General features: G+C 34.1%; 4 protein-coding genes across 4 annotated transcripts; 3 read left to right on the top strand and 1 right to left on the bottom strand.

The window, feature by feature from the left end:
* Positions 1-1536: 1536 nt before the first annotated feature.
* Positions 1537-3481, bottom strand: LOC118035653 (beta-amyrin 16-alpha-hydroxylase CYP87D16). The gene is made up of 5 exons (XM_035041262.1): positions 3478-3481; positions 3024-3076; positions 2136-2456; positions 1898-2047; positions 1537-1752 (listed from the first exon to the last, which is right to left on the bottom strand). The coding sequence occupies exons 1-5, from the start codon at positions 3479-3481 to the stop codon at positions 1537-1539; spliced, it is 744 nt and encodes a 247-aa protein (XP_034897153.1).
* Positions 3482-10354: 6873 nt separating this feature from the next.
* LOC118035666 (zinc finger protein WIP3) lies at positions 10355-13558 on the top strand. The gene is made up of 2 exons (XM_035041276.2): positions 10355-10994; positions 12637-13558. Exons 1-2 carry the CDS (start codon positions 10422-10424, stop codon positions 13069-13071), a joined length of 1008 nt encoding a protein of 335 aa, XP_034897167.1. The 5' UTR covers positions 10355-10421; the 3' UTR covers positions 13072-13558.
* Positions 13559-18023: 4465 nt separating this feature from the next.
* On the top strand, positions 18024-18987 carry LOC118035668 (early nodulin-93). The gene is made up of 4 exons (XM_035041278.2): positions 18024-18319; positions 18408-18469; positions 18583-18658; positions 18755-18987. The coding sequence occupies exons 1-4, from the start codon at positions 18226-18228 to the stop codon at positions 18850-18852; spliced, it is 330 nt and encodes a 109-aa protein (XP_034897169.1). The 5' UTR covers positions 18024-18225; the 3' UTR covers positions 18853-18987.
* An 841-nt stretch (positions 18988-19828) lies between these two features.
* LOC118035677 (protein ADP-ribosyltransferase PARP3) lies at positions 19829-25131 on the top strand. The gene is made up of 18 exons (XM_035041287.2): positions 19829-20174; positions 20594-20895; positions 20987-21182; positions 21268-21375; positions 21464-21521; positions 21615-21684; positions 22116-22290; positions 22379-22512; positions 22594-22831; positions 22948-23075; positions 23163-23239; positions 23312-23472; positions 23554-23763; positions 23853-23955; positions 24038-24120; positions 24197-24340; positions 24425-24607; positions 24702-25131. The coding sequence occupies exons 1-18, from the start codon at positions 20079-20081 to the stop codon at positions 24747-24749; spliced, it is 2514 nt and encodes an 837-aa protein (XP_034897178.1). The 5' UTR covers positions 19829-20078; the 3' UTR covers positions 24750-25131.
* Positions 25132-25241: the final 110 nt, after the last annotated feature.

The raw sequence follows: 25241 nt of genomic DNA on the forward strand, positions 1-25241 counted from the left end.
TAATTAAAAAATATATTAAATATTATTCTTTCATTGAGCTAGTTCAACATACCCTTTATTTTTAATATTATTTTAGGTTTTTAGTTTTTGTTAGCAGGTAAAATTTATGAAGTGTTTTTATTTCTTTAGTTTTGGTCGGTATATCTTATTTTTTTTTTTTATAATTTTGATTTAATGTCGACTTAGATGCTCAACTATTGTTATTTTACAATGGATTTTTGTCTTTATTTATAACTAATAAAAAAATTTGAACTATATCATAGATTATAGTGTTTTTTTTATAACATTTTTTTTACGTTGTTGGTCATGAAACCAGATTTCGGATAATGAGAAATAAACTTGTTTAACTTATCCAATGTTTTTTTCACTTATAGCTTTTTTTTTTGTTGATAAGATTGACGTGTAATCTGTTTTTCACTTATATAATTTTTTTTATTTGTTGACAAGAATGAGTTAATTGACATGTAATTTGTTTTTCACCTAAAAGATTATTAGAAATTTCTTCCCAAAGTAATTAAGACCTCATTACATTAATTATACTACCTTTTTTTGTTTTCTATTTTTATTTTATCACAACAATGTACATGATTGGCCTCAGGTCCAAAGATGATTTCCTTGAAAAACTTGATAACTTCGACTTCCAGACAGAAGCCAAGTCAAAAAATGTGTAAGAAATTAATTAGTCAGGCGCCTCCGTACAAGAACAGCCTTGACACCCTTTTGTGTTGATCTCAGGAAACTCAAGTCATGCAGCTGTCCTTGATTTTTGATAACCATAAATGGCTCACGTTGGCATTTAACCATTGATTTGAAGTACATTTCTGGGTCAAAGCTGAAAGACATTGCTTACAACTGCAGTGACGGACACAATCTACAGCATCTGATGTCAAAGGTTCTGGCAACGATACAGCCTCGCCCAAGCCACTGTCTGCACAGGAAATGCCTACTGCGAAAGCTGCACCATATCGTACATGAGGGTTGGTAGGATTCCAATAGCAGCGAGACCATTTGAGGAGCATGCAGTTTCGAGGTGCGGTGAGATTTAACACAATTTACAGCTCCAGTGATATTAAAAGCAGAACATGAAAAATGTGAACTGAGGAGAGAACTAGAAAGCTAAAATCCAAAGAATAGCATACTTAGAACAAGGAAATGAGTAATTATGTTAATCAGACATGAGAAGCAATCAATCAATTTCTGTGCTAGAAACTAGAAGCCAAGGAGCAGGAGTGCCAAGGGGCATATACTCGATGCCGGGCCTATGGTAATGAAGGTGAATTAAGAGTACGATTTAAACATCTTTGATAGTTGAAGGATAGTATTATTGGAATTGGAACATTAAGGACTGTATCAGGAACCTGGAGAAAGAAAAGGAACTACTTGATGTTGAAACATGTCAATAGAGGAAGGATTGCGTTTATATTTTGTTGAAACATCCTGCTTGCATGTAAGGTTAAAACATTTCTCAAAAGATGAGACACAAGATACAAATTTGGTTCTGAAAGCCAATGTTTCTACCAATGTTTCCTTGCTTGATTATATTCCACCTATCAGAATCCAAATTCCGAAAGCCATTAGCAATCTACATCCAATGATCAGTGCTGTTGAAATCGACTCAAAACTGGCGAACAAGATTCCAAAGATCAGATTGACAATAAAATCCTCAGTCAAGAACTTCTCTTTATCCATGTCAGCTATGACTTGATCAAGAAAATCTCCTTGCCGCGATTCGGCTGGTGAACTCATCCTTTCCTTCAGTGTATTCCTTCAGATGTTCAGCGTGCTATCTTTCTCCTGAACAATGAATGTTAAGATATAAAAATTGATTGATCCTTCGATTTAGAAAAGAAAAGAAAAGGTTTTAAGGTGATGGTACCTTTTATTTTATTTTAATTACCTTTAAACATTTGTGGCATGTTGTGCCAGGGATATTCAAGGGCAGGCACATGAAAGCGTCGATGACCTTTTTGAACTTTTCGCTTATCTTGTCCGATGAGTTTTCTGCATCATAACTAAAAAGTTGTTTGGCGGTAAAGTCACAAACCATCTGCAGTGGCAGGAAAATTATCAAACAGCATGAAAAATGAATTTGTTAGAAGGGATCAGTGTCTAATATCAGTGAGCTTGGAGTTTACAATTGAAACAGCTGTTTTGACATCGATCGATCCGTTGCTTGACCACATTTGCAGGGACTTGCTAACAATGTTTTCAACTTGAGGAAGCAGCCTTTCCTTAAGGCTCTCAGAGCCAAAATGAGTCAGGGTCAGGCTTCTTGCATATTTGTGAATGATACCGAAAACATTAGTCCTAGATTCACCACTTTGTGCCAAAAGCTTAGAAAATGAGTCCAAATACCACATCTCAACCAACTTCCCTTCATTTTGAAAGATGTAATTGTTGATTTCAGGATCAGCAGTCACCACAGCAGGTCGTCCAAGGATGTTTGTTCGAAAAATCTGTTCAAACATTCACCATTGGCTTAAAGTAGTGACAACCTGAGGAATCTCGAATAAAGACACTGCAAGGTAGCTGGTGATATGTTCAAGGAGTAGATATGGACTGTAAGTCCATGTTTTTTGAAGTTCTTGCTAAAAGAACGACAACAAAAGATAAAAGATAAGATTTTTGTATTATCCTTGTTTTGTACTCACTATATGTTGAAGAACAATGAAAGGTGATAGATTAGTTTAGTCATGTCCAATTCTCTATGTTGTTAGCAGGAAATTTCAGACTAATTTGGAGATAGGACTCTTTTGGAGCTACCATTTCACTCGAGATTCTGACAACGGATTTCGATTTAAATTCTCTAAAATGGGGCATTGCCAGGGGGCTGGCTAAGTGCTAAAACAAAGACAACTGAATAAAAACCCAGCCTGGCCCAAAGTCCCTAAATATTTTTGTTCTTTTCGTTGTTACATTTTTATTCTCACTTTATTATTATGCCTTATCCAGACCCAAATATATATTCTTAATTTTTTCTAACTACTTTTTTCAGTTTTAATAATAATTAAAAAAACCAGTACCTGAGCCCGAAAGTCAGGACTGAAGTTCATCTTGGGCTTGAACCCAATCAGGCCTGAAGTTCATCTTGGGCTGAAACTGATACATATTCAGTCTTAAGAAGCATTAGAAACGCATCATTCTGATAATTTAGTTCCAATAAATCATGATGATATTGCAAGGCTGCCCCACGCCCCCACCCCATAAAAACCAAATCATGGTGATGATCCTCAAACCAAAATCCATCAAATCCGATCCATTCATATTTTCTTCAATTTCCCATCAAAACAACACTTCTTGCATCGCAAAGAGATTGTTTCAGGCAGATTTGCACTGCGTAGGTGAAGACAATTCAAGGCTTCTTCACGTCATATGAAAAGCTTCTCCCACCAGTCATGGGTATAACAACCCTAACCCAAAACAGAAAGAAAGGAGAGAGGGAGCGGCAAGTTGCAACTTAGTCAAGTCAAGGTTTACCCATTGCCGTTTTTTACAAGTTAGAAACAAAGTCTTTCCTACTGGTATAGTTAAGAGATTAATCAAAAAGGTAATGATGGAGATTTAGAACAGCTTAATTACGCGTTAAAAACAGTCGACCATCCATTAACTGTTAGATTTCAAACAATCAATAGTTAAGCCAAAGAACTATTGAGACACAGAAAAGGAGGGGAAAAAAAAACGGGGACTTGCTATGACACCTAAAGCCTTTCCACAGTTTAATGATCTCCCGGTTGAACTGAACTCGGAGTTTGGTATACTTCCACTCAGAAACTCAAGGTCGTCACCCCTTCGAACTGCCATTAATTTTGAAACAGAGATGAAGAAATTGAAATCAAGTCAAATGGGCAACCAAAATCTTGGTTTTGTTGTTAATCTAGTAGCGAGACCAAACAAATGCAGGATTCCCTAGAGCAAAGTGTCATTAAGACTTCGATATTGATATGGTTAGTATGCTCACCATTGCTGAGAGCAAAACTGACCTAACCCCTTCTGATGAATCACACTAATGGTATATTCTAGCGGTCAGTGGGATGAGTGGTCTTACTAGGTGACATGGTGCATTTTCCATTATTCTCATATTATCAATCATTTAAATCTCTCGTTTGTATCAAATTTATACATGTTAGATGGGTTGGAAAAAAGAAAAAAATGCTTCAACAACTACCGCATTATTTTGTATTGTAATCCAATTGTTATTTTTAAAAATTTTATTTTTTAAAAAAATAACTTTAAATTAATTTTTTTAGTATTTTTTTTTATCGTTTTGATATATTAGTATAAAAATTATTATTTTAGTTTATTTTAAATAATTTTTTTTTAAAAATAGTTTAAATGATTGTTTAATTATACTTACATGTGGTGATATGAGTTTATTACTTATTTTATATAAAAAGAAAATAAGATATTAAATGAATAAATATCTTTGCTTATTTTTATATCTATATATCTATGTAGTGACAAGAAATTATATCCTTAATAACGATAATCATACATACCATCAAAGTTGTAAGTGGAGTAATGAGGATTTTCTTCTGATCCATCAAGCCATGTGTTTGATTTTTATCCTTATAAAGTTCCTCTCTTCTTTATGTGATATTTAGAGAATGACAATGGCGAGTGAGTTTCTATATATTTATAGCCTATTTATTATTTTAAAAAAATTAGATATTTATATTTTATTTATTGAGTTTTTGAGTATTTATATGAGTATCCATATATTATCCAAGTATTATTTATTATTTAATATAAAATAAAATAATACATACACACACTTTTGTTTCGAGTTATTTGAGTTGGTAATTATTATATTTTGAATTAAATTGTTATTCCTACAGCATGAGTTATTGATGAGTTCAACAAGTCGAGTCCCTATAATCGATTCAAAACTAAATGTAATCTAACACTGGCATATCCTAAAAAATGATTAACTTAATCTTGATTTGATTTAAAAGTTTATACAATGATACTTGGAACAAAAAGAAAAAAAAAAAAAAAAAAAACAGGGGGAAGGCTCTAAATGAAAATCGTAGTTTGAGTTGTGAATGGGTTTAATTCGAGCTGGCCAGCCCCTTCGAGTCAACTCCACAACATGGTGGACAAGTGCTCATAGGAATATTGTAGACTGATGCTTTCTGATTCAACACCTGTGACTCTCCAACCTTGAAACCATTTTTACATGGAAATAAATTGAGTATATATTATAAATGTGATTTACACACGGTATACGTTTATCATGGTCTAATTAAGTTGTTTGGTTGACGCAGGACATAGCAACGATGAAAAATTTGTGTTTACTTTGATATAAGAAGCTCAATTGAGGACTTTTAGATGAAAGAAATGATGATAAAGAAAAATAATTAAGTTCAAATTAAATTTGGAAATTGATTACATTGCCCTCGATCTTATACCCTTTCCATTAATCCACTTTTTAAAGCCCTCATAACACTTGCCCTCTTTCCTTCTTGTATAATTGATAAATTCATTATATCCCTTCATCTACAGGATGAAAATTGTTCTTAAATTACTATATGAACTCATCTCCATGGCCGCATCTCTTAACACATGAATTTTCTTACTTCCAAAAGGCGATCACACCATATCCATGAGTTGCCTGCAAATTCTGATTGCCTCCTGCTACCATCTTAAAAAGGTTGTGGGATCGATGAACACCCTACGTGTAACTCCTTCTACGTACTACAAATACTATAATGATATTAGAGGGCAGTCATCGTATCTAAAGATTAAATACAAGCAGTGGTTTCTGGGTTGAATTTGCATTAAAAATAAAATAACCTTTACATGTAGAGAGATCGGAATTAATTTGGAAGCTTTATGCCTATCTTTGAAATAACATATTTTACAGTTATATGATGAGGAAGAGTTTTACAGAAATTCTGGAAGGCTTCTATCATGTCCATTCTCACATTGCTTGTGGAGATCTTCCTTGTTCAGTACAGAGCAAAAGAGACAATTCAAAGCATATTCATCAAGGTAAAAACAACAGTTTAAAACTTTTGTGACCATGCTCTAACCTCTACCATGCATGGATAATATCAAATGCACGGCCTTCTGAACCTGGTAGCTAGGAGATGTCCAGCAATGGCTAATTATAGTTGTCCACAATTAGTCAACTATATAATCTACTCTCTATGTTTCTGAATATGTTAACATGCTGAGACTTCCAAAAGTATGTACAAAAACTAGATGTGCACGGCTTGCTTCATGTGCAAGAAAGGGTCGCATGAAAATTAAATATCAAATTTCTTTCTCATATTCATGAATTTGGCGACCTTCAACATGACATCTTATGCGGGGGGTGACTTCAAATCCTCTTTGATTAAAGAGAAAAGATCACCCACGTCCTCTTTATTACAGCGACGATATGATTAATATGAAGCCCTTGACAAAAAAAAAAAGAAAAAAAGAAAAAAGGTTTACCGTAATAAAGTCACAATCCTTAAAAAGTTGTCTCTTAGAGATCACTACCTAGTATCTTCACGGGAGAGTTGTTTTGCAACTTGCCGTGGAAATTAAAGAGGTGTTCAGGTAAAGTGTATAATATTATTCACTGGCTAAGCTCTTCTTAAATATATTTCCGATCTAAACATCAAAATCCAAGGAATAGTTTGAAGTGAGCCTAGAGACACTAGCAATTGATAGGTATAAAAGGCACAAGGTCATCAAAAAAAGTCTTTCCGGTGGATAAGATTTGGATTTTCATTAGGTCTCAGATTCATTCGAATTGACCTATACGGTCCTTTTTCTTTTCTTTTTTGATGTTTTATGGGCATGAATGAAGGGGTATAATTAAGCTATGTGTACATGTTTGAAACGGTGGATCGATGGAAAGGAGATGGTGTGCTAGAGAAAGAGAATCATAGCTGGTGCACGTAATATACATAAAGAAAAGGTTAAAAGGAAAGGAAGGACATTGTTCTTATCTCCTGAAAATCCGGCTCATGATTTCTTGCTTGTCGGCTACATTTCAACATTCAAGTTAACCTATAGTTATCAAAAAAAAAAAAACTTTCAAGTTATTTTAACTTCCTCAATTAAAGTAGAGCATGTTGTTGTTTGCATAATTTTGGAGTGGGGTCTCCTAAATTATGCTGAGATGTTCATTGCACTTAATTAACGAGCATTTGGTTACAAAGGGAACGCTTTTTTTATACTTTTTATTTTAAAATAATACAAGTTCACTCAAAAATCATCATAAAAATAGATGTATTTTATATCTTAATCTCTCTAACAGGTAAGTTTTTGTCCTATATACTCTAGCTCCCCACACAACCTTAATGATTTAATTAGTATGATGGGTAAATAGGCTTCCTCTATCTAAATTTTAGGGATTATTTGTTTCGTATTTTTAAAAAAAATTAAAAAAATTTAATTTTTTTATTAATTTTAAATTAATATATTTTTTAGTGTTCTCAAATTATTTTGACGTGCTAATATCAAAAATAATTTTAAAAAAACAAAAAAAAAACATCATTAATATATATTTTAATATAAAAAATTATTTAAAAAATAACAACCAAATTACGTTTTCAAAATAAAATTAATAGAATCTGAGGTGGGCTGCTTAAAATTCAATGAAATACACACACATATTTGACATACGTTCTGTTATGACCGTAACACGGTCAAGATGCAGTAATACACGATACAAGAAAATAGTGTAAACAGTGTTCATAGCAAGTTTAGACTTTAGAGGAGATTTGTTTTCTTCTACATGTAGTTTTTGTCTTCGCCTAATGTGTTAAGGTCATCTTTTAACGCGGCTTGAGAATCAAGAGAAATAAGGTGGATTGGAGATCACTGTTCTTAAGAGCACTTCAATTCACATTAATTTGATTCTTCCATTAATTTGCATCAAATATTGCGATCGAGCTATATATATATATATATATATATATGTCCTAGAAATGGGTCGGTTTCTCTTCAGCTCATGATTCAATGCTCGGATTACTGTTAAGGGTTAATTATGACTGAGGTACGTGTGACATTGATTCATCTTATAATTTTTCAACAAAACAAATTAATTAGACATGCAGCCGATATTGAAATTTAAATTGTGGGCAAGTTCTTGCGTCAATTATTACCCTTTGAACCTTAGTTTAAACTTCATTATGCATATGTTGAACATTTACGTTCTTTCTATGTCTTTAATTTTGTTCGTCAATATTCTATTATGCTCAAATGATCCATTTCTAAACAAAAAAACAATAATAGGCATCATTTAGTTTTTATTTTCTCATTTACTATATATGTTCTTCGATGCTTGTGCTCTTCTTTGAACTTATTTCCAAATTTTAGTTCTTTTGATCGCTTACTCTACTCTCCATGGCCATGGACCTTCAATTTCTAATGATAATTGCTAATTACTTAATTACTTTCGATTTTTTTTTAGAAATTTGCATGTACTCTCTCAAAATTTATTTTTTTTAATAAAAAAATCATCTCAAATTAAAAATTTAAATTATTAGATAATATTTTAAAATATAATTTATGTTATTCTCTGACAACTTTTTTTTATTTGATTTTATCAACTATTTAGCAAATACTGAAATTAATTGAGTGGAAACAAATGAATGTTATGAATTTTAATTTAATTTTTCACTTTATATTAGTTGTTTTGACCATTAACACTAGCTTAATTTTGGTTAATTTTTATTGGTTAGAACTCCATGCAAAGTTTAATCCGATTTAAAATAAAGAATGTAATTTTTGTTTTCATTCAATAATAAAAATATATATTGAATTACATATTTTATATATCAATTAAAAAATGAATAATTTTAAAAGAACGCAAATTAAGTGAAGGTTTCCTAAAAGACTAGATGAGTATTGGAGCCCTCTATCAAATGTTTTTATAGTATATGTGTGTGGGTGCGGGTGGGTGGGTGCGGGTGGGTGTCCATAATTTGCGTTTTAAAGCTAGTTAACCAATTTTCTGGTCTAATATATATATATATATATATATATATATATATAGCAAGACTCTAGTAAACCAATAATAATTTCAAATTCGAGAGCACATCTCTACTAAAGTAATGGTACCTTTCACCTCGCCATCTCAGTTAGGAGGTTAGAAACTCAAAGTGGTGTCCCTCTATTTATTGCATTTGGTCAAATCAAACCCTTAACTTTAAATACAATCAAATTAACCCTTCTACCCGAGGTAATAAAGCCCCCTCGTCCAAATCAATTAATAATTAAGCGGTCAATTGAGTGTTGTGTCTAACTTAACTGAACAAAGGATTTCAAATTATACTTAATTGGAATTTCAAAATACTAATCTCATCTATAATCTGATAGCCCTGTACTCTCGCATAATTTCACTTGGAGATTTGTACATGGAGGCCATTGCTTCCAGAACTAAGAGTAGGTGCAATTAATTTATAAATTCAGAATTATGAAGTTAATTAATTTTACTAATTAGGGTTCCATGTATATCAAAATACAAATGTTATGTATGCTGGTGCAGGTGGAAGAAAATGAAAATTTCTTTGACGGACTGGTAATTTTGCATCCCCTTCATCATAGACTTTTCTTTTTCTCCTGAAGAAAAAATAAAATATGTGTAGCAATTTGATATAAATATTGATGTAGGTTGAATGATGAAAAGATGACTTTTCTCGCTGCTTAGATTGGGATTTAACTAAATATATACCTCATTGAGCTCGTTAATTTAGGACTAATCTGCTCATAAAATATTATGATTAGGAAGTTAAACTGCACTGAGCATAGATTAAGGATTTAATATCATTCCTCCTAGTTACCTGATTAGTTTTTATATCATTTTCCTTTCCTTTTAGGTATTGACCCGATCCTCTCTCCGGCTCCTTTATCCTTCCATCTTATTGAGATTAATTGTGCACTCCTATGTCAATTTATTTTGTGAAAAAACGTGTGCATGCGCGTATATGGGTCGAATTCCACGATCCTTTCCTAATAAAAAAATTTATAGAAAAATCTAGTGTATTTGTTTATTTATTAGAGAATTTATATTGGGTTTTTTTTTTAATTATTAATCCATCCTAATAATTCTCTTTATTTTAGGCATGAGCAAAATATTTCATCTAAAGCATTAAAGGGAAAGACTATATATATATATATATATCCAATCCTACAGCTCTGCATGTATAGTTTGAAACTATTATAGGATTCTCTTTTATTAGTGAGTCTCAATTTTTGCAAGTCATTTTCTCTAACCCCACCACTAATCTCTTTCTCTCAATCTCTCAAAGCAAACAAACTTGGGGCAAAGGTTGACAAGAAAGAAAGGGAAAATAAAGACAAAACAAACAATGTATCTTTTAAAACAGCGGCCATATACATGAAGTGCAAAAGCTAGCTTTCCCACATAAAGTGTGGATATAAACCATCTCGGAAGAGAATTCGAGGAATACCCCCACAAGATGGGTTTACGGAACTACCATGTAGAGGACAACAATCTTTGCTTTCAAGCTCCAAATTTCATTGAATGGCTCAAGCCATCTTCGAACTCTCCTTCTCCTTCTTCTTCTTCTTCCTCTTCCTCTTCTCTTTCTTCTGTAAGCACTCAACAAGTTCAGCTCACAAATCCCATGAGCATACTGAAACTTGCAAGCTTTTTCCCACCTCGACAGCAAGAATCAACGAAAGAGACAATTCAATGCTTGCCTCTTCTAAACAGGTTAACAGAGAAGAAGACATTAAAAGAGGAAGAAGATATGGAAATGCAAGAGAGTACTGTTGGAGTTAAAGAAGAGAAGATAGAGAAGGTCACAGTGGCTTTGCACATTGGATTGCCTAACAGTGGAGATTCTGGAGTTGAGACTGGGGTTTTTGACCACAAGGAAGAAATATCCATGAAGAAAAACTTTCAAGGATATACTTTCAACTCAGAGAGTAGGTTTTGGATCCCAACTCCTGCACAGATCCTAGTCGGGCCCATGCAATTTTCTTGCTCTATATGCAGCAAGACCTTCAATAGGTACAATAACATGCAGGTTAGTAAATTAATTCTCAGTAATTCTCTTTCTAATCTTGTATATTATGTACCAATCAATCTTCTCTATGGCCAATGAATGATTCAGGCAAAGATCGATTAGTAACAAACAATATTTTTTGTTATTTTTCTAGACTATACGCATGCATTCTTTTTTCCTTTTTTTTTTTTCCATGATCACTCTGCACATAATTTGGAATCAGACATGAGCTCTTTGATTAATTTCTTCAACTTTTTTTTTGTTCTAACAGGACAAAATCTTGGTAAATGGTGTTTCTATCATACCTCCCCAGTTTCATATTGTTTTCATAGGTTTATTCATGTATCTAGCTTGAATTGAATTCAGTTTATTTAAACTTTAATTTCTTGCCATGGGAAAAAAATTATGGGGAAAGTCGTTCTAAATTATTGTACTTTTTGGAGGGACAGACAACTAACTAACACAAATTTTCTGTGGAAAAAATAGGGAAAGCTTGATACTTAAATCAAGGATTATTTGGACTTAATTATGGTTAAAAAAAGGCATGGTAAATAAACACAAATGCCTCGGAATAAAAAATGAGGCGGTGCAAGAATACTTGGGATCGTATGAGACTTTTTTTTTTTTTTGGTAAAGAGAGCTTGTCTTTGAGGAATAAATTTTAACATTAGTGAGTTGATGATGTAAGTGATCTAGACCAAACAAATCATTTGATCTACTGAAATAGGACATTAGAAATTTCGGCCATATAGTCTAAATTTCATAGGAGAGAAGCTTCATGTTTTCAAACAACCTCAAGGACATACTTTGGTGCCTTGGTATTACTCCTATTATGTGTGTGTGCGTGTGTGTGTGTTAATTGGACTCTGACCTGATCAGTCTTATATCCCCGCATCCATTATTAATTGGGAGAAAATCTAATAATATGCATGGAAGTTAAGGTAGCTTCTTTGTTTTTTTATTTATTTATCAAAAAGGATCTATTAAGCACCAAGCAATTAGCTTGGAGAAAGGGTATGTAGATCAGTTAAGGCAGCATAGGATGCCAGCTCGAACAAGAAGAACAAATAAAAATAGATCAAAAGGATAGCAGAGATTTCTTTTTCTTTTTTTCTTGAGCTTCTAGCTAATTGGATCATCCTTATACTTCCATCCTTAAAACTTGGCGTTTGATCATCTTTGCTGTTTTCTTGATAATTAAGAAAGATTATTATAAAGGAGCAAATGAAGCATTTATGTGCCCCCCTTCACCCAAGCAAAGATTTCTTCTATGATTGCATCCTCTTTGGGTGGAAAGATAAAAGAAAGTTATTTGGGGTAAGTGGAAATTTGGTAGACTTTATAAAAAGATGGGGACGAGAAGTTGAAAAATGATTAGAGGCAAGATAAACTATACAAGCATGCAGTTGTAAAATTGTCTAAAGATATATAAAGAGGAGGTGGGGATGAAGGTTACGACTTTGGATACTCTTCCTTTAATTATGATTCTTAACCTTTAATTAATTAAAGATTAATGATTCACAACTTTTGGCTAGAAGAACAGAAATGAGTAATGACTTAATTTTTACTCGTGCAAGATTGAATCAATGCAAGTTAAGAGAAAACTAGGCAGCATTATAGCAAGATTGTAATCGAGTAGTTACTTTATTTTTCGTGTGTGCAGATGCATATGTGGGGGCATGGGTCCGAGTTTAGAAAGGGACCAGACTCACTTAAAGGAACACAGCCAGCAGCAATGCTGAGGCTACCATGCTATTGCTGTGCACAGGGGTGCAAGAACAACATCAACCATCCAAGAGCTAAACCATTGAAGGACTTCAGGACCCTTCAAACCCATTACAAAAGAAAGCATGGTGCCAAGCCATTTATGTGTCGAAAATGCAGCAAAGCATTTGCCGTTAAGGGGGATTGGAGAACCCATGAAAAGAATTGTGGTAAGTTATGGTATTGCACTTGTGGTTCTGATTTCAAGCACAAAAGATCACTTAAGGATCACATTAGGTCTTTTGGTAAAGGCCATTCTCCTCACCCTTCTCTTGAAGGTTTTGAAGATGAGAAGGAATGCATCACCGGATCCGAAGATGAATTTGCTCATTAGGGTGCGAAAAAAAAAAACACTGAAGGCTTTTTTTCGATTTTCTGCTTGATTTGGTGTTTAAGGAAGTATTAGCCCTAGCTAGCTACTAGGCTTATCTAAGCTTGTGCTCAGTAACAAAAAATTCTCAAGAACATGCATGAGGCACACAAGGGAGCGGTTTGCTACAGAGCACTTGCTGGGCGATGAGCATTATAATAACTTTAGACAATTTGCAATGTAATAAATGGATTGCCTCAAGTGGTGAAGTGGATGAATTTTCGTCTCTTGGAGATCACACAAATTAAGTTGCTATGGTGAAGCCTCTGTTGGCATCACTCTAATGGAGAAAATTTGTCGACTTCATTGCTGGCTATATTGTAATCTTAATCTGAACATGGGTTCACTCATTTGTGCAAATGAGAGGGCATCGGAGTCATCTTTGTTGCTTTTATTGTTGTTTGTCTTCTTGCTACGTTGTATATGGTTAATCTAATCTGCGTTGGGTTTCTCTGCTGGTTTTTTCATCTTAATTATATCTCTAATGCCTAGTCTTAGAGGATATAATTATAGAGAAATATGTCTTTAATAATCAGAATATTTTAAATTAATTAAAGCCAGCTAGTGATCTACCACTGCTCAACGTAATAGTATTAAAGAGCATGATTGGTTACAATCTTTTAGATTATCAATCGCTAATTGGCTATATGGATCAGCCGGTGAAAATTAAACGGCAGCTAAGCTAGAGTGTTCAAAAAATTACCGTTCTTACCAAATTTTAAATATATTTTGAGAAAAATTAGATAGCGGTGGTCCATGTCGACAGCAGACATCACAGTTGAGACCGATATGTACACGTCGAGCTGTATATTCTGTGGTGTGACGCTATTTTCAAAGCCAAGACATCAACAAGTTTGTAAGAGTCCAAACCGGAGGCCACAACAAGTCATTCAACAACCGAGCGTAACATCAACTAGAGAATGATTAGGCATTAATTAAGCTTGAAAGGTGAGCTCTGTAGACTTTATGCGTATGCATATAATCGATCCCAGGAATGGAAAAGGAAAGAAAAACAACCCAAGAAAAGGGTTTGGGTTTGCTTATATGTGTGAATATAAGATATCCACCATGACTTTTTACAGAGAAGACATAAGAGCATGATGATCACGACACACAAACACACAGGGAGTTTAAAGATAGTTCCTTTTGAGGCAGCTACCTAGGCTTGACCAACTAAAAAGTTGAAGGGGGTAATGTGAGAGGGCCGTGCTTTGAAATTTTTTTGAAGATAAGGATCTCCCACTACGTTTTGTCGGGGGGAAAGAGAGATTCAATGTTGATGAGAAAACTACTCTTCACCGTCATTGATTTAGCTTGAAATCGGCTAATTAACCCTCCTTAATTCCTCAACCACCTCCATTTAAATATAAATATTGTTAAATTTATCGAGACTTAATCAATTCACTCATGATTTAATAGTCTAGTTTAAGTTAAGATTTTTTAAAACAAAAAACATAAATATTGACCTAGATAAATTCAACATAAACTTTCAAGTCATGAAAATTTAATTTGATTTTTAAAAAATATATATATTTTTAAAAAGCAATTCAATGTGATTTCTTTTGAAGATTAAAACAAACCATTTTAATTTATTCAAGTTGATTTTGACAGTTGAGTTGCATAAAGGTTGTCTTTTTCGCAACAAAGAATTACTTGTTGTGTTACGATCTGGGCGATTAATTAATTACTAATTCTCGATGAAGACGAGATTTGAACTTAAGATTTTGCCCATTTTTGTATTTGAATTCTATGTATTGATAAAGAATATACTGTTTCTGTTTTGTTGCTTCGTGCTTGATCAGCTTTAACATACATAAGACCCGTTTCTTGTCTCTTTAGTACATGCATGTTGATCTAGGTGTTACTATGTCGGTGTGGATATAGCTTGCAGCCATTTTCCTACATATTGATAATATTTGAAAATTGTGTGATGATAATTAATCAATGCTTAGGAACAAACATAATATTAACTTAAATTTAAAATTTACAACAAAGATGAGCGTTGTTTAGATAAATTAGATTATTTTTTTGAGGTAAAGAAAAAAAAGATAGAAATAATATGAAAATAAAAAAGAACATGTCACCTTATAAAAATATTTTTATTTTTTAACCAAACACGTTTGTATCCTAAAACATTAATTAGACATAATTTTAAATTATAAATAAATAAATAAATCCAGTCACGCAAGTGCACTATAACAAGATAGTAACTGCATGTATACATGTCCTGCCAAATTAAGAACTATTTAATTCAATAAATAAAATTAACTATGAAGTGAACTTTAGTTTTTGTTTATAGGATTGTATAACCTTTCTTTAGTCAGCTTTTACGAGCTGAACACCTTCACAAAAGCGATAGTATGTCAATACATACAACGTTACAAATAATATCATTTGGTCTAAGAAAGAATTAATTAATAAACCACCTACCTCGACTTCGTTAATTTGAATTCATTTATCTATAATAATCATACAAATAAAAATGAATTTTTTAAATAAAAAAATAAAATAATTCAACTAAAGCATTGAAAATAGAAATTTTAATATTTAATTGAGCTTTTATTTTCATTTAAAGCTAATTATCAGTGGTTGTATTACTATTAACTTGAAAGGCCCACGTTGAGCAACAAAAAGGTCCTGAAAAGAATCCATGTCTGCTGATTAAGAAACTTAACTCGTGATTAGGACTGGCTTATATTTGATAATTAGCTTGGACCAAGCCATATAGGCCCAAATTGGAAACGCCCATGACGTGGCCTCTCTCTTCAACTTGGCATAGAGCGATGCTGAGGCCCTTTTCTTTTCTTTTTTTTTTCCTTTTTTTTCTTATAACCTCTTTCCATGTGCTTTTGTAGAGAATATTATATTAAATCTTCCATTACAAAACAAAACAAAAATTAGAAATTAAAAGTTATGTGAGTAATAACTTCTGTTTTTTATGTTTTAAAATTATATTTTATTTAAAAAAAAACATTAAGGATTTTTTTAATATTTTTATGGTTTTGATGTGTTTATGTTTTTTAAAAAATGATTTTAATGTAATTTCAAGTAAAAAATACTTAAAAAGTAACTTAAAACACAATACCTAACACATATCATGGTCCAAAAAAGATTTAAAAAAATCAATTAATTAAAAAAATATATTATTTTAATTATCATTTATAAAAAAAATAAAAAAAAAGAATCTTTATTATTTTTCAATTCTTGAAAACTTTGTGCAATTAAATAAAAAGTTTGTTTTAGACTAAAAAGGTATTTGAAAGTGGGATGATGATTATTTTTTAAAGTATTTTTTGTTTAAAATACATTAAAATAATATTTTTTTTATTTTAAAAAAACTATTTTTGACATTGGAACATCAAAAAAAAATATGAAAATAACAAAAAATAATTAATTTGAAACAAATAAACAAATAATTTTAAAACAAACAAACAAAAAACTAGGAATCAAACAAACATAAATAGGTTAAAAAACATCACTTCCTAAAATAAACCGTCACAAACAAATGATGCTTAGTTGCTAGAAAACCTTTAGACTTCAGAATATATATATTGTTCACTACAAAACAACATTTTACCGACACGAAGCTCAAGCATGTCAAGCCATTTGCAAAAAGCCTTCGCTCTGGTAAATATTTTATAAAAAATGTGTTTAGATTGACAGAGTTTTTTTTTTTTTTTTTTTTTTTTTGGATTCGAGGAAACCACACCCTCCGGAAAGCGCACTTTGTGGGCCCAGATAAGCAAGTAAAAAGGCTCTTACAAGAAATGCACGCCCTGACTCGAACTCAAGACCTGCTGTGCAGATCTTAAGCCCTTTGCTGTGCAGATCTTAAGCCCTTTGCCACCACGCTATATCCCTTGGGGATTTAGGTTGACAGAGTTTTTCAAGAGTAATTAATATTTTCAAGATTATAATTTCAAAGTCATAAAAAAATGTAAAATACTAAATGAAAACATCTCAATCTTCCCAAATATACTTTAACACAACATAAACATATTGCCAGCCACCCACACTGCACCAGGCTAAAAAAACCGCTGAAATCGCAACCCAAGCCAAAACCATGACCTGAAACGGAACCCATCAACAAGAAGCGAAGTGACATGTTCTTAGACTTGATGGCTGTCTCCCTCCCCTTTGGTAATTGGCGCACGTACGTTTGCATCCGAAGCACATGAGAGGCTTTTTAAAACCAGTGGCTTTTTACCTGCCATGAGGAAAAGAAAGATCATGCGTTGTTTCTCTCTCTCTCTCTCTCTCTCTCTATTTTTTCCTCTGAGAATATGTGCCTTTATTAAAATAGAAAAGTGCTAAAGAATGGATTTTCTTTTCTGTAAGTGATGCTTTGGAACCTGTAAAACCCGATTCCAGTCTGAATTCAGTGAATGCACTCGTTTACATGTTTTTCTATTAATAAAGTAAGAGCTGAGTCTTTTTTTTTATGAAATTAAATCGGTTCAAGCTTCGACATGTGAAGTCCATACAAGTTTTATAATTATTATTTTTTGAAGGAAAAAAAAAAGAGTGTATCTCAATGCCCCTTGTTTTTATTAAACAACCATGCTCTCAATTGTTTGGAGAAAGACATATCGTCCCCCAACTATCCCAAGCTCTCAATTGGATCCCTAATAAGAAAATTCCTAAACAATCCATGATTCAAATTTATGGTAGAAACGATGAGTTTTTAAGCCAAATAAGTCCTCGGTTTTACGATTTTAAGAGGGGGGAAAATTTAAGGTGCTGATTAATTGGCTGGTGCCCGTAGGTGAGGAATCTAATTGAAAGAAAATTATTTTTATTTGAGGATTCAATTGAAAATTAGGTGATGATTTCAAGACAAACCACCCCCTCCTTTTATCATCAATCAATACATAATGGGACGAGTAAAATGGAATCAACCGACCGTAGCAGAAACCAGAGTAAAAACAAGTGACTGATGTTAGAAACCATCAAACACTAACCTTGAACACCTGGGGCTGTCCCTCTATGCAACTACTACAAAATCTATATAAATATGCAACAAGATCTTGCTCATTTCATCATGCAAAACTTTCCCCAAACTTCCTCTAACTTCTCTCATTAACCAGCCAGCATTGATCTGTTCACTTACCTCTTACAATGTCTAAGAATGTTGTAGCTCAGTCTCCTCTTCAGAGAAATAGCTTAGCCTCACTCGACCAAAAGCTGGCCATGGCAAAGCGCTGCTCTCATGGTACCTTTTAGTTTGCTTGTTGCTAGTTTCTAATGCTAGAAAATTTAGTTAAATCTGTAAAACTAATTTGTCTTTGATGGATCAATAGAAGGAGTAGTTGCAGGAGCTAAGGCAGCTGCACTTGCTACCATTGCCACTGCCATTCCAACTGTAAGCCAATCCTTTATTCAACTCGTTACAAAAATAAATAATTCAATCAATGAATAACAGGAGAATTCTTTTATATATTCTTATGAAGTCTACCGTGTTTATATGACATGTAGCTGGCTAGTGCAAGGATGCTGCCATGGGCAAGAGCCCATCTGAATCACACAGCTCAAGCTCTCATAATTTCAACAGGTGATTAATTAATTGCCATCCAAATTAAACAAGCATTATCCACATGGTAATTGTTATTTTCTTCTTTTATTGATGAAATTATACATTTCCTTGCAGTTGCTGGAGCGGCTTATTTTATAGTTGCTGACAAGACTGTTCTTGCTACTGCAAGAAAGAACTCCTTCAAGAGTCGCAGCTCTAGCATTGAGGCATGATGACTTAATTTTTAATCTGAGGTCTTAGTTATATAGACCTTGCTTGTAGTTCATCAAGCTATTTTCCTTATCTGTAAACCATTATCTATATGTATGAATAAATAAAGATGGAGTTCACATTTTCAGCCTATGAAAGTATTTATTGTTTTCTTGTGAAATCAAAACTCAACTGAGTGGAGAATATGATTAATCTCATGTCAAATGAAGGGTGTGTTAACCTTGTTTCCAGCCTAGAAACAGAGAAATTATTCAGCCTAGAATGAATGATGAACAGCTGAAATTTCATAGGCTGGGTATAAAGAAAAAGATGTTTCTGTTGATAGGTCTCAGAGTAATATTATTACAAGAAATAACCCCTCTCAAAACCAGCATTACATGCCCACAGAGTTATTACAAAAGCACCGTTTTACTGTAGTTATAATTTCCAGTACAAAGCTTTGGTCAAACCGCGAGTTGGTTGGATAACTCATGAGTTAACAAATGTTTCCTTAAAGTTGATTGAGTTAACATACTAAATCATTTAAATTTAACTGAGTCAGGTTCCAATTTAGTTAGAAAACAAACCTGAGTACCTGACCCTTTGCTAAATTGATCACCGAGTAGACAGGATTAGATGGCGTTGCGTTTTACTACCAGTTCTCACGCTTGTTCTTTTCCCATGTTCCAAACACAAGCAAGAACCTCAAAATAATCGCTACAAGTCCCATAGCATTGGATTGGCATGCCTAGGAAAGATAAATCAAATGATCCCCTTTACTTTTCTTTTACACTTTTTTTTTTTAAAAAAAAAAAAAAAATGAAGACAGCAAATGATCTACCATATAAATTTTATAAAATACTCTTGAAAATTAAAGAAAACGCTTAAAAATTGAATAAAGTATGAAGAGGCTAAAACCCACTAATCAACTTGAAATTTTCTTGATTTTTTCGTATAATTAAAACTTTAATTTTAGAATAAAAGTTAAACGAAGTACGAAGAGATCAGAAACCTCCTCTTACAAAAAAATGTGATAATCATCCTGAGAGTGCCTTGACTTGAACAATCGAATATAACTCTGCCTTCCGCTTAATGCTCCAGGTGTTGGTCCAGAGAGGTACGAAGCTGCTAAGTTGCGGAAGAGAATCAAACCATGCCCCAATGGGCTCATGCAGAGACTAAAGAAACCAGATGAAACTCCCATCACATTAAAGTAATAGTTTAGATCACCACCTGTCAACGGTTGAAGATGTTAAAGAAACTCAATTGGACAAGTGCCAAGTTCTTACGCCCCCTTGATCCACATGTCGTGTTTCGAGGAAGACAGAGCATGAAGAGCTACGAGGTTTGTAACAGAGCCATCATTATACGTGTCTAGCTTAGAAGGTTGTGTCATTACAAAAACCTGGGTATAATAATGTCAAGTAAAAAGGGTTTATAAAGTTTGTCTAGCTATATCGTTTTGGTATATTGAAATGCAAGTAAGATTTGGTTTTAGTGTTGGAAGTTGATCGAGTTTGAATACAGAAAGGATCCTAAAGAAAGATGAAGGTTAGTTCTTGTTCCTTGAAATTCTCAGCTTGGTTTACCTCAAATTAATGGAAATTAATTCCTTGGTTTTTACTTGGTTGATATTTTCAATCTCTCAATTCTAGCATATTGTACGTATTGAAATATAAGACATGTATTGTTTGATTAGAGCAGGTAAGGGACTCTGTAATTCTGTATGTTGTACTAACACTACCTGCATGCATGTGTGTAAAGGTCCATGAAACAAGATCTCAAGCTCATGCACCATCTGATGAAAGCAGGAAAATGACAAGGAAGCAGAAGGTAGGTCAAAGCAAGGCACATGAAGGAGAACAGTCACCAAAGAAGAAGGCAAAGAATGGAAAGGATCAAAATGATAGTACAAATGGGAAATCTGAGGATAATATTGCTAAAGAGTATGGAGAGTTTTGTAAAGCAATTGAAGAGCACCTTTCTGTTGAACAAATGAGAGAGATTTTGGATATGAATGACAAAGATTCCTCCTCTGGCTCTGATGGTGTTGTCACTGCCAAATGGCAAGTCAATCCCAGCCTAATTGAAAACTTTTAAGAATATGAGAATTGGCTGGGTATTATCACTGATAATGTTGACTTTTTTTTTGGGCAGCCAAGATGTGCTCTATTTTGGGCCACTGGACAAGTGCCCATTATGCAGCAGCAATTTGGAATTTGATGGTAAAAGGTGTTCTTGTAAAGGGTTTTACAGCGAGTGGTCTAGTTGCACATTCAAAACAAGAACTCCACCAAGGAAAGAAGAGCCACTCAAATTACCTGATTCTGTTCTCAACTCCTCAGTTGCAGAAGTAACTTGCACTTCTATCACGGAATATTTTTGTTTTGTACTTCCACTTTCGTTTTGTTTAATGTACTTGTTCTTTAATACTTCAGTTGCTAAAGAAGCATCAGGATCCCAGTCGCCGGCCTTGTCAGGGTGCCCCAATTAAACCTTTGGCAGGAATAGTGGTCTCTTTATCAGGCCGTCTTTCGCGAACACATGTATGTTCACTGTTCTAATTATTGGTTCTGTGGTTTCCTGGTATGTCTGCATTGCTAATTGAATTTGAACTTGTGTTGGTTTATGCAGCAATACTGGAAAAGGGAGATTGAGAAACATGGAGGGAAGGTTTCTAGTTCATTCAAAGGTAATTAATTCACTCTGAAAGGTGTGGTTTATGAGTTTGCATGGATTCTTATGTTGATATCATTTCTCTCACCAACATTTTTTAACTCCGCAGGCATTACTTGCCTAGTTGTGTCACCTGCTGAGAGAGAACGTGGTGGTTCTACGAAGCTTGCTGATGCCCTGTGAGTTCAGAAATTTGTTTGGGCTAACGACTGTATCTGCAGACAGATAAAATATGGGATATTCCTGCTCTCAAACAAATCTCTAATGCAGCACATTTGGTCTTTGTTGTTTCGACAAGTTAAATTAAATATGCCTTTTCCATTCATACAGAATACGTTCTCTGTATTTATTAGTCTTCATGATAGATTTCTCTTATCATCAGCTTTTAAGAGCTTTTTGGTATTTGGTATTGTGATAGTAGTTAATTTTTTAAGTTTTTTTTTTTTGTATTTTGTTTTTGAAAATGTATAGAAATAATAGTTTTTATTTTTTTTAATTTATTTTTTAAATTATTATATTAAAACAATCTGAAAACACTAAAAAGAAATTAAAAAAACTTTTAAAACACAAAAATAAACTAGCTTTTAAGGTTTTTTTTTTTTCCATGAAGGGAGGCGGGCATTCCTGTAGTAAGGGAAGATTGGTTGCTTGACAGCATTGAAAAGCAAGAACCGCAGCCAATGGAAGCATATGATGTTGTTTCTGATCCTTCTGTGAAGGGAAAAGGAATTCCATGGGACAAACAAGATCCCAGTGAAGAGGCTCTGGAGTCTATTTCAGCCGAAGTAAGGACTTTTTGACTCTTAGCTTCTAAGAATGACTCCTAGGAAATAAATCTTCTCCTAATCAACAGATCGTTTCTGTGTATTTCAGCTCAAACTATATGGCAAGAGAGGAGTCTACAAAGATACTAAAATGCAGGAACGTGGTGGACAGATATTTGAGAAAGATGGGATCTTGTACAACTGTGCCTTCTCACTTTGTGACCTGGGCCGAGGACTGAACGAGTACATAATATGAAAGAGCTGTTGATCTTAACTGATTTTTCTATAACTACCTGAGCTTATGTTTCATGTTAACTGGTGCAGGTATTGTATCATGCAATTGATCTCAGTACCAGATAGTAACTTGCATTCCTACTACAAGAAGGGGAAAGTAGGTGATGATGCAAATGCGGAGGAGAGGCTTGAAGAATGGGAAAATGTGGACAGTGCTATTAAGGAGTTTGTCAGGCTCTTTGTGGAACTTACAGGAAATGAGTTTGAGCCATGGGAAAGAGAGAAGAAGTTCGAGAAAAAACGACTCCGTTTCTATCCGATTGACATGGTACAAAAATGCTTCTTTTATAACTGATTGGGAGGATTAATTTTCTACCTTGCGTTTTCTTTTATATATATGTAGATGGATGGATGGTTGCTTGATTGGGAATTTTGTTTGGATAGGATGATGGTATGGATGTGAGACATGGAGGGCTTGGACTAAGGCAGCTAGGAGTCGCAGCTGCGCACAGCAGCCTTGAACCCAAAATTGCTTATCTTATGAAGATTCTGTGCAGTCAGGAGATATACAAGTATGATCCTTCTATAGATAGCTCCATCTCCATCTGCTTTCTGCACAATTTCTTTTGTTTTAGATAATCTTGTTTCCTGTTTGGCAGGTATGCTATGATGGAGATGGGTTTAGACTCTCCCGACTTGTCAATGGGGATGGTTTCAGATTTACACTTGGAAAGATGTAAGGATTTTCCTTTCGTCTCCACCCTTTCTTTTTCTTTTTCCCTCGCGAATAACAAACTAATATCATCAGGTGAGGAGGTCCTGCTTCAGTTTGTAGAAGCCGTGAAGTCAATGAAAGAGACAGGACAAAAGGCTGAGGCTGTTTGGTCAGATTATAGCCAAAGATGGTCTACTCTTCTGCATTCAACTAGGCCTTTCGTCTTCAGAGACTATCAGGATCTTGCAGATCATGTAAGGCCAACCCAAGCTTCCTATCATTCTAAAGTCCCTCTAAATTGGACACTAATGCACCATTACGGATTGGATTTTTAGGGTGCAGCTGCATTTGAGACTATCCGAGACATAAATATGGCATCACGCCTTGTAGGAGACATGTTTGGCTCAACCCTAGATGATCCGTTGTCAGATAGATACAAGAAATTGGGCTGCTCAGTTTCTGTACTAGAGAAAGATTCTGATGACTACAAGATGATTGTGAAGTACCTGGAGACAACTTATGAACCAGTCAGAGTCGGAGACATTGTGAGATTACACATCTTAACATCGCTTATGCAATCAATTCTGATCAATACCATGTTATCAATTTTACAATGTTTAAATTGTTGATGTAGGACTACGGTGTATCAGTTGAGAATATTTTTGCCGTGGAACCAAGTGCTTGTCCTTCTTTGGATGAAATAAAGAAGTTGCCAAACAAAGTACTGCTATGGTGTGGTAAGATTTCTGCCCGAATCGACCGTCGTGCATCCTTGGTCTAGCAGAGACTACTACTAACTTTTGTTTATTGCTCTCTTAGGCACTCGAAGCTCAAACATGTTAAGGCATTTGCAAAAAGGATTTCTGCCGTCAGTCTGTTCTCTTCCAGTCCCCGGTTACATGGTAATATCAATGGCTTACAATTTAAGCATGCATCAATAATCTAATCTTGGCACTGAAATATTCGTTTGGCTTACAGTTCGGGAAGGCAATTGTTTGTTCTGATGCTGCTGCGGAAGCTGCTAGGTATGGTTTTACCTCAGTAGAAAGGCCAGAAGGATTTTTAGTTCTAGCTGTTGCTTCTCTCGGGGATCAGATCATAGAAGTGAAGAGCCCACCGGAGGTATGTTAATGTTATTTCCAGCCTGAATGAAAAAACTGGCTATAACTCTCCTGGGATCCTGAAAATTTGTTTCGATCGAGGCAGGATACGAAGTCGTTGGAAGAGAAGAAGCTTGGGGTGAAGGGATTGGGCAAAAAGAAAACAGATGAATCTGAACATTTTATATGGAAGGATGACATCAAAGTTCCTAGTGGTCGCTTGATTCCATCAGAGCATCGAGACAGCCCTCTTGAATACAATGAATATGCTGTTTATGATCCAAAAAAGGTATAATATGCTGAAAATACAGCTTACAAGCAAGTTTCAGTGACAGCAGCTTCTTTTATTTGGTATTTACTTTTGTGAAATGTTTGAATTTCAGACGAGAATAAGGTTCTTGGTGGAGGTCAAGTACGAGGAGATGAGCTAGATACTACAGAGCCTCGAGAAAAGGGAAAGGCCAAGGAGCGAGCTGGGCAAAGAGCAAAGAAGGGTTCTGTACAGACCTTTTTGTCTTTGTTGCCGCTTTTTCCCATCTTCTTGGATGGGCCGGCCCTTGCTGTAAAATCCAAAGCTTTTCAATGGGGGTGGATGGTGATGGATTTTGTGCTCCATATAATCATCAGAATCTGTGCTTTAAATTGTTGTTACAATAGCATATCCGTCTGTAGCCTTTCTACTTCTGGGGTGAAGCACAAAAATTTCTTGGTTCATCTCTGAGTGGATCATTTGGCAATAAAACACTTTTCAACGTGAAAATACATTTTGCTAATTTTATTCAAAAGAGAGCATTTTTTAGGTTAAGATATACTTAAATTATTGGGTTAAATTAATTTTATAACATGATATTAGAGTCGTGATGATCCAGCAGTTACGAGTTTAAATCTTAATTAAATATAAAATAAATTTCAAATTTAAAAAA

Source organism: Populus alba, chromosome 9 (assembly GCF_005239225.2).
Source record: "Populus alba chromosome 9, ASM523922v2, whole genome shotgun sequence".
NCBI lineage: Eukaryota > Viridiplantae > Streptophyta > Magnoliopsida > Malpighiales > Salicaceae > Populus > Populus alba.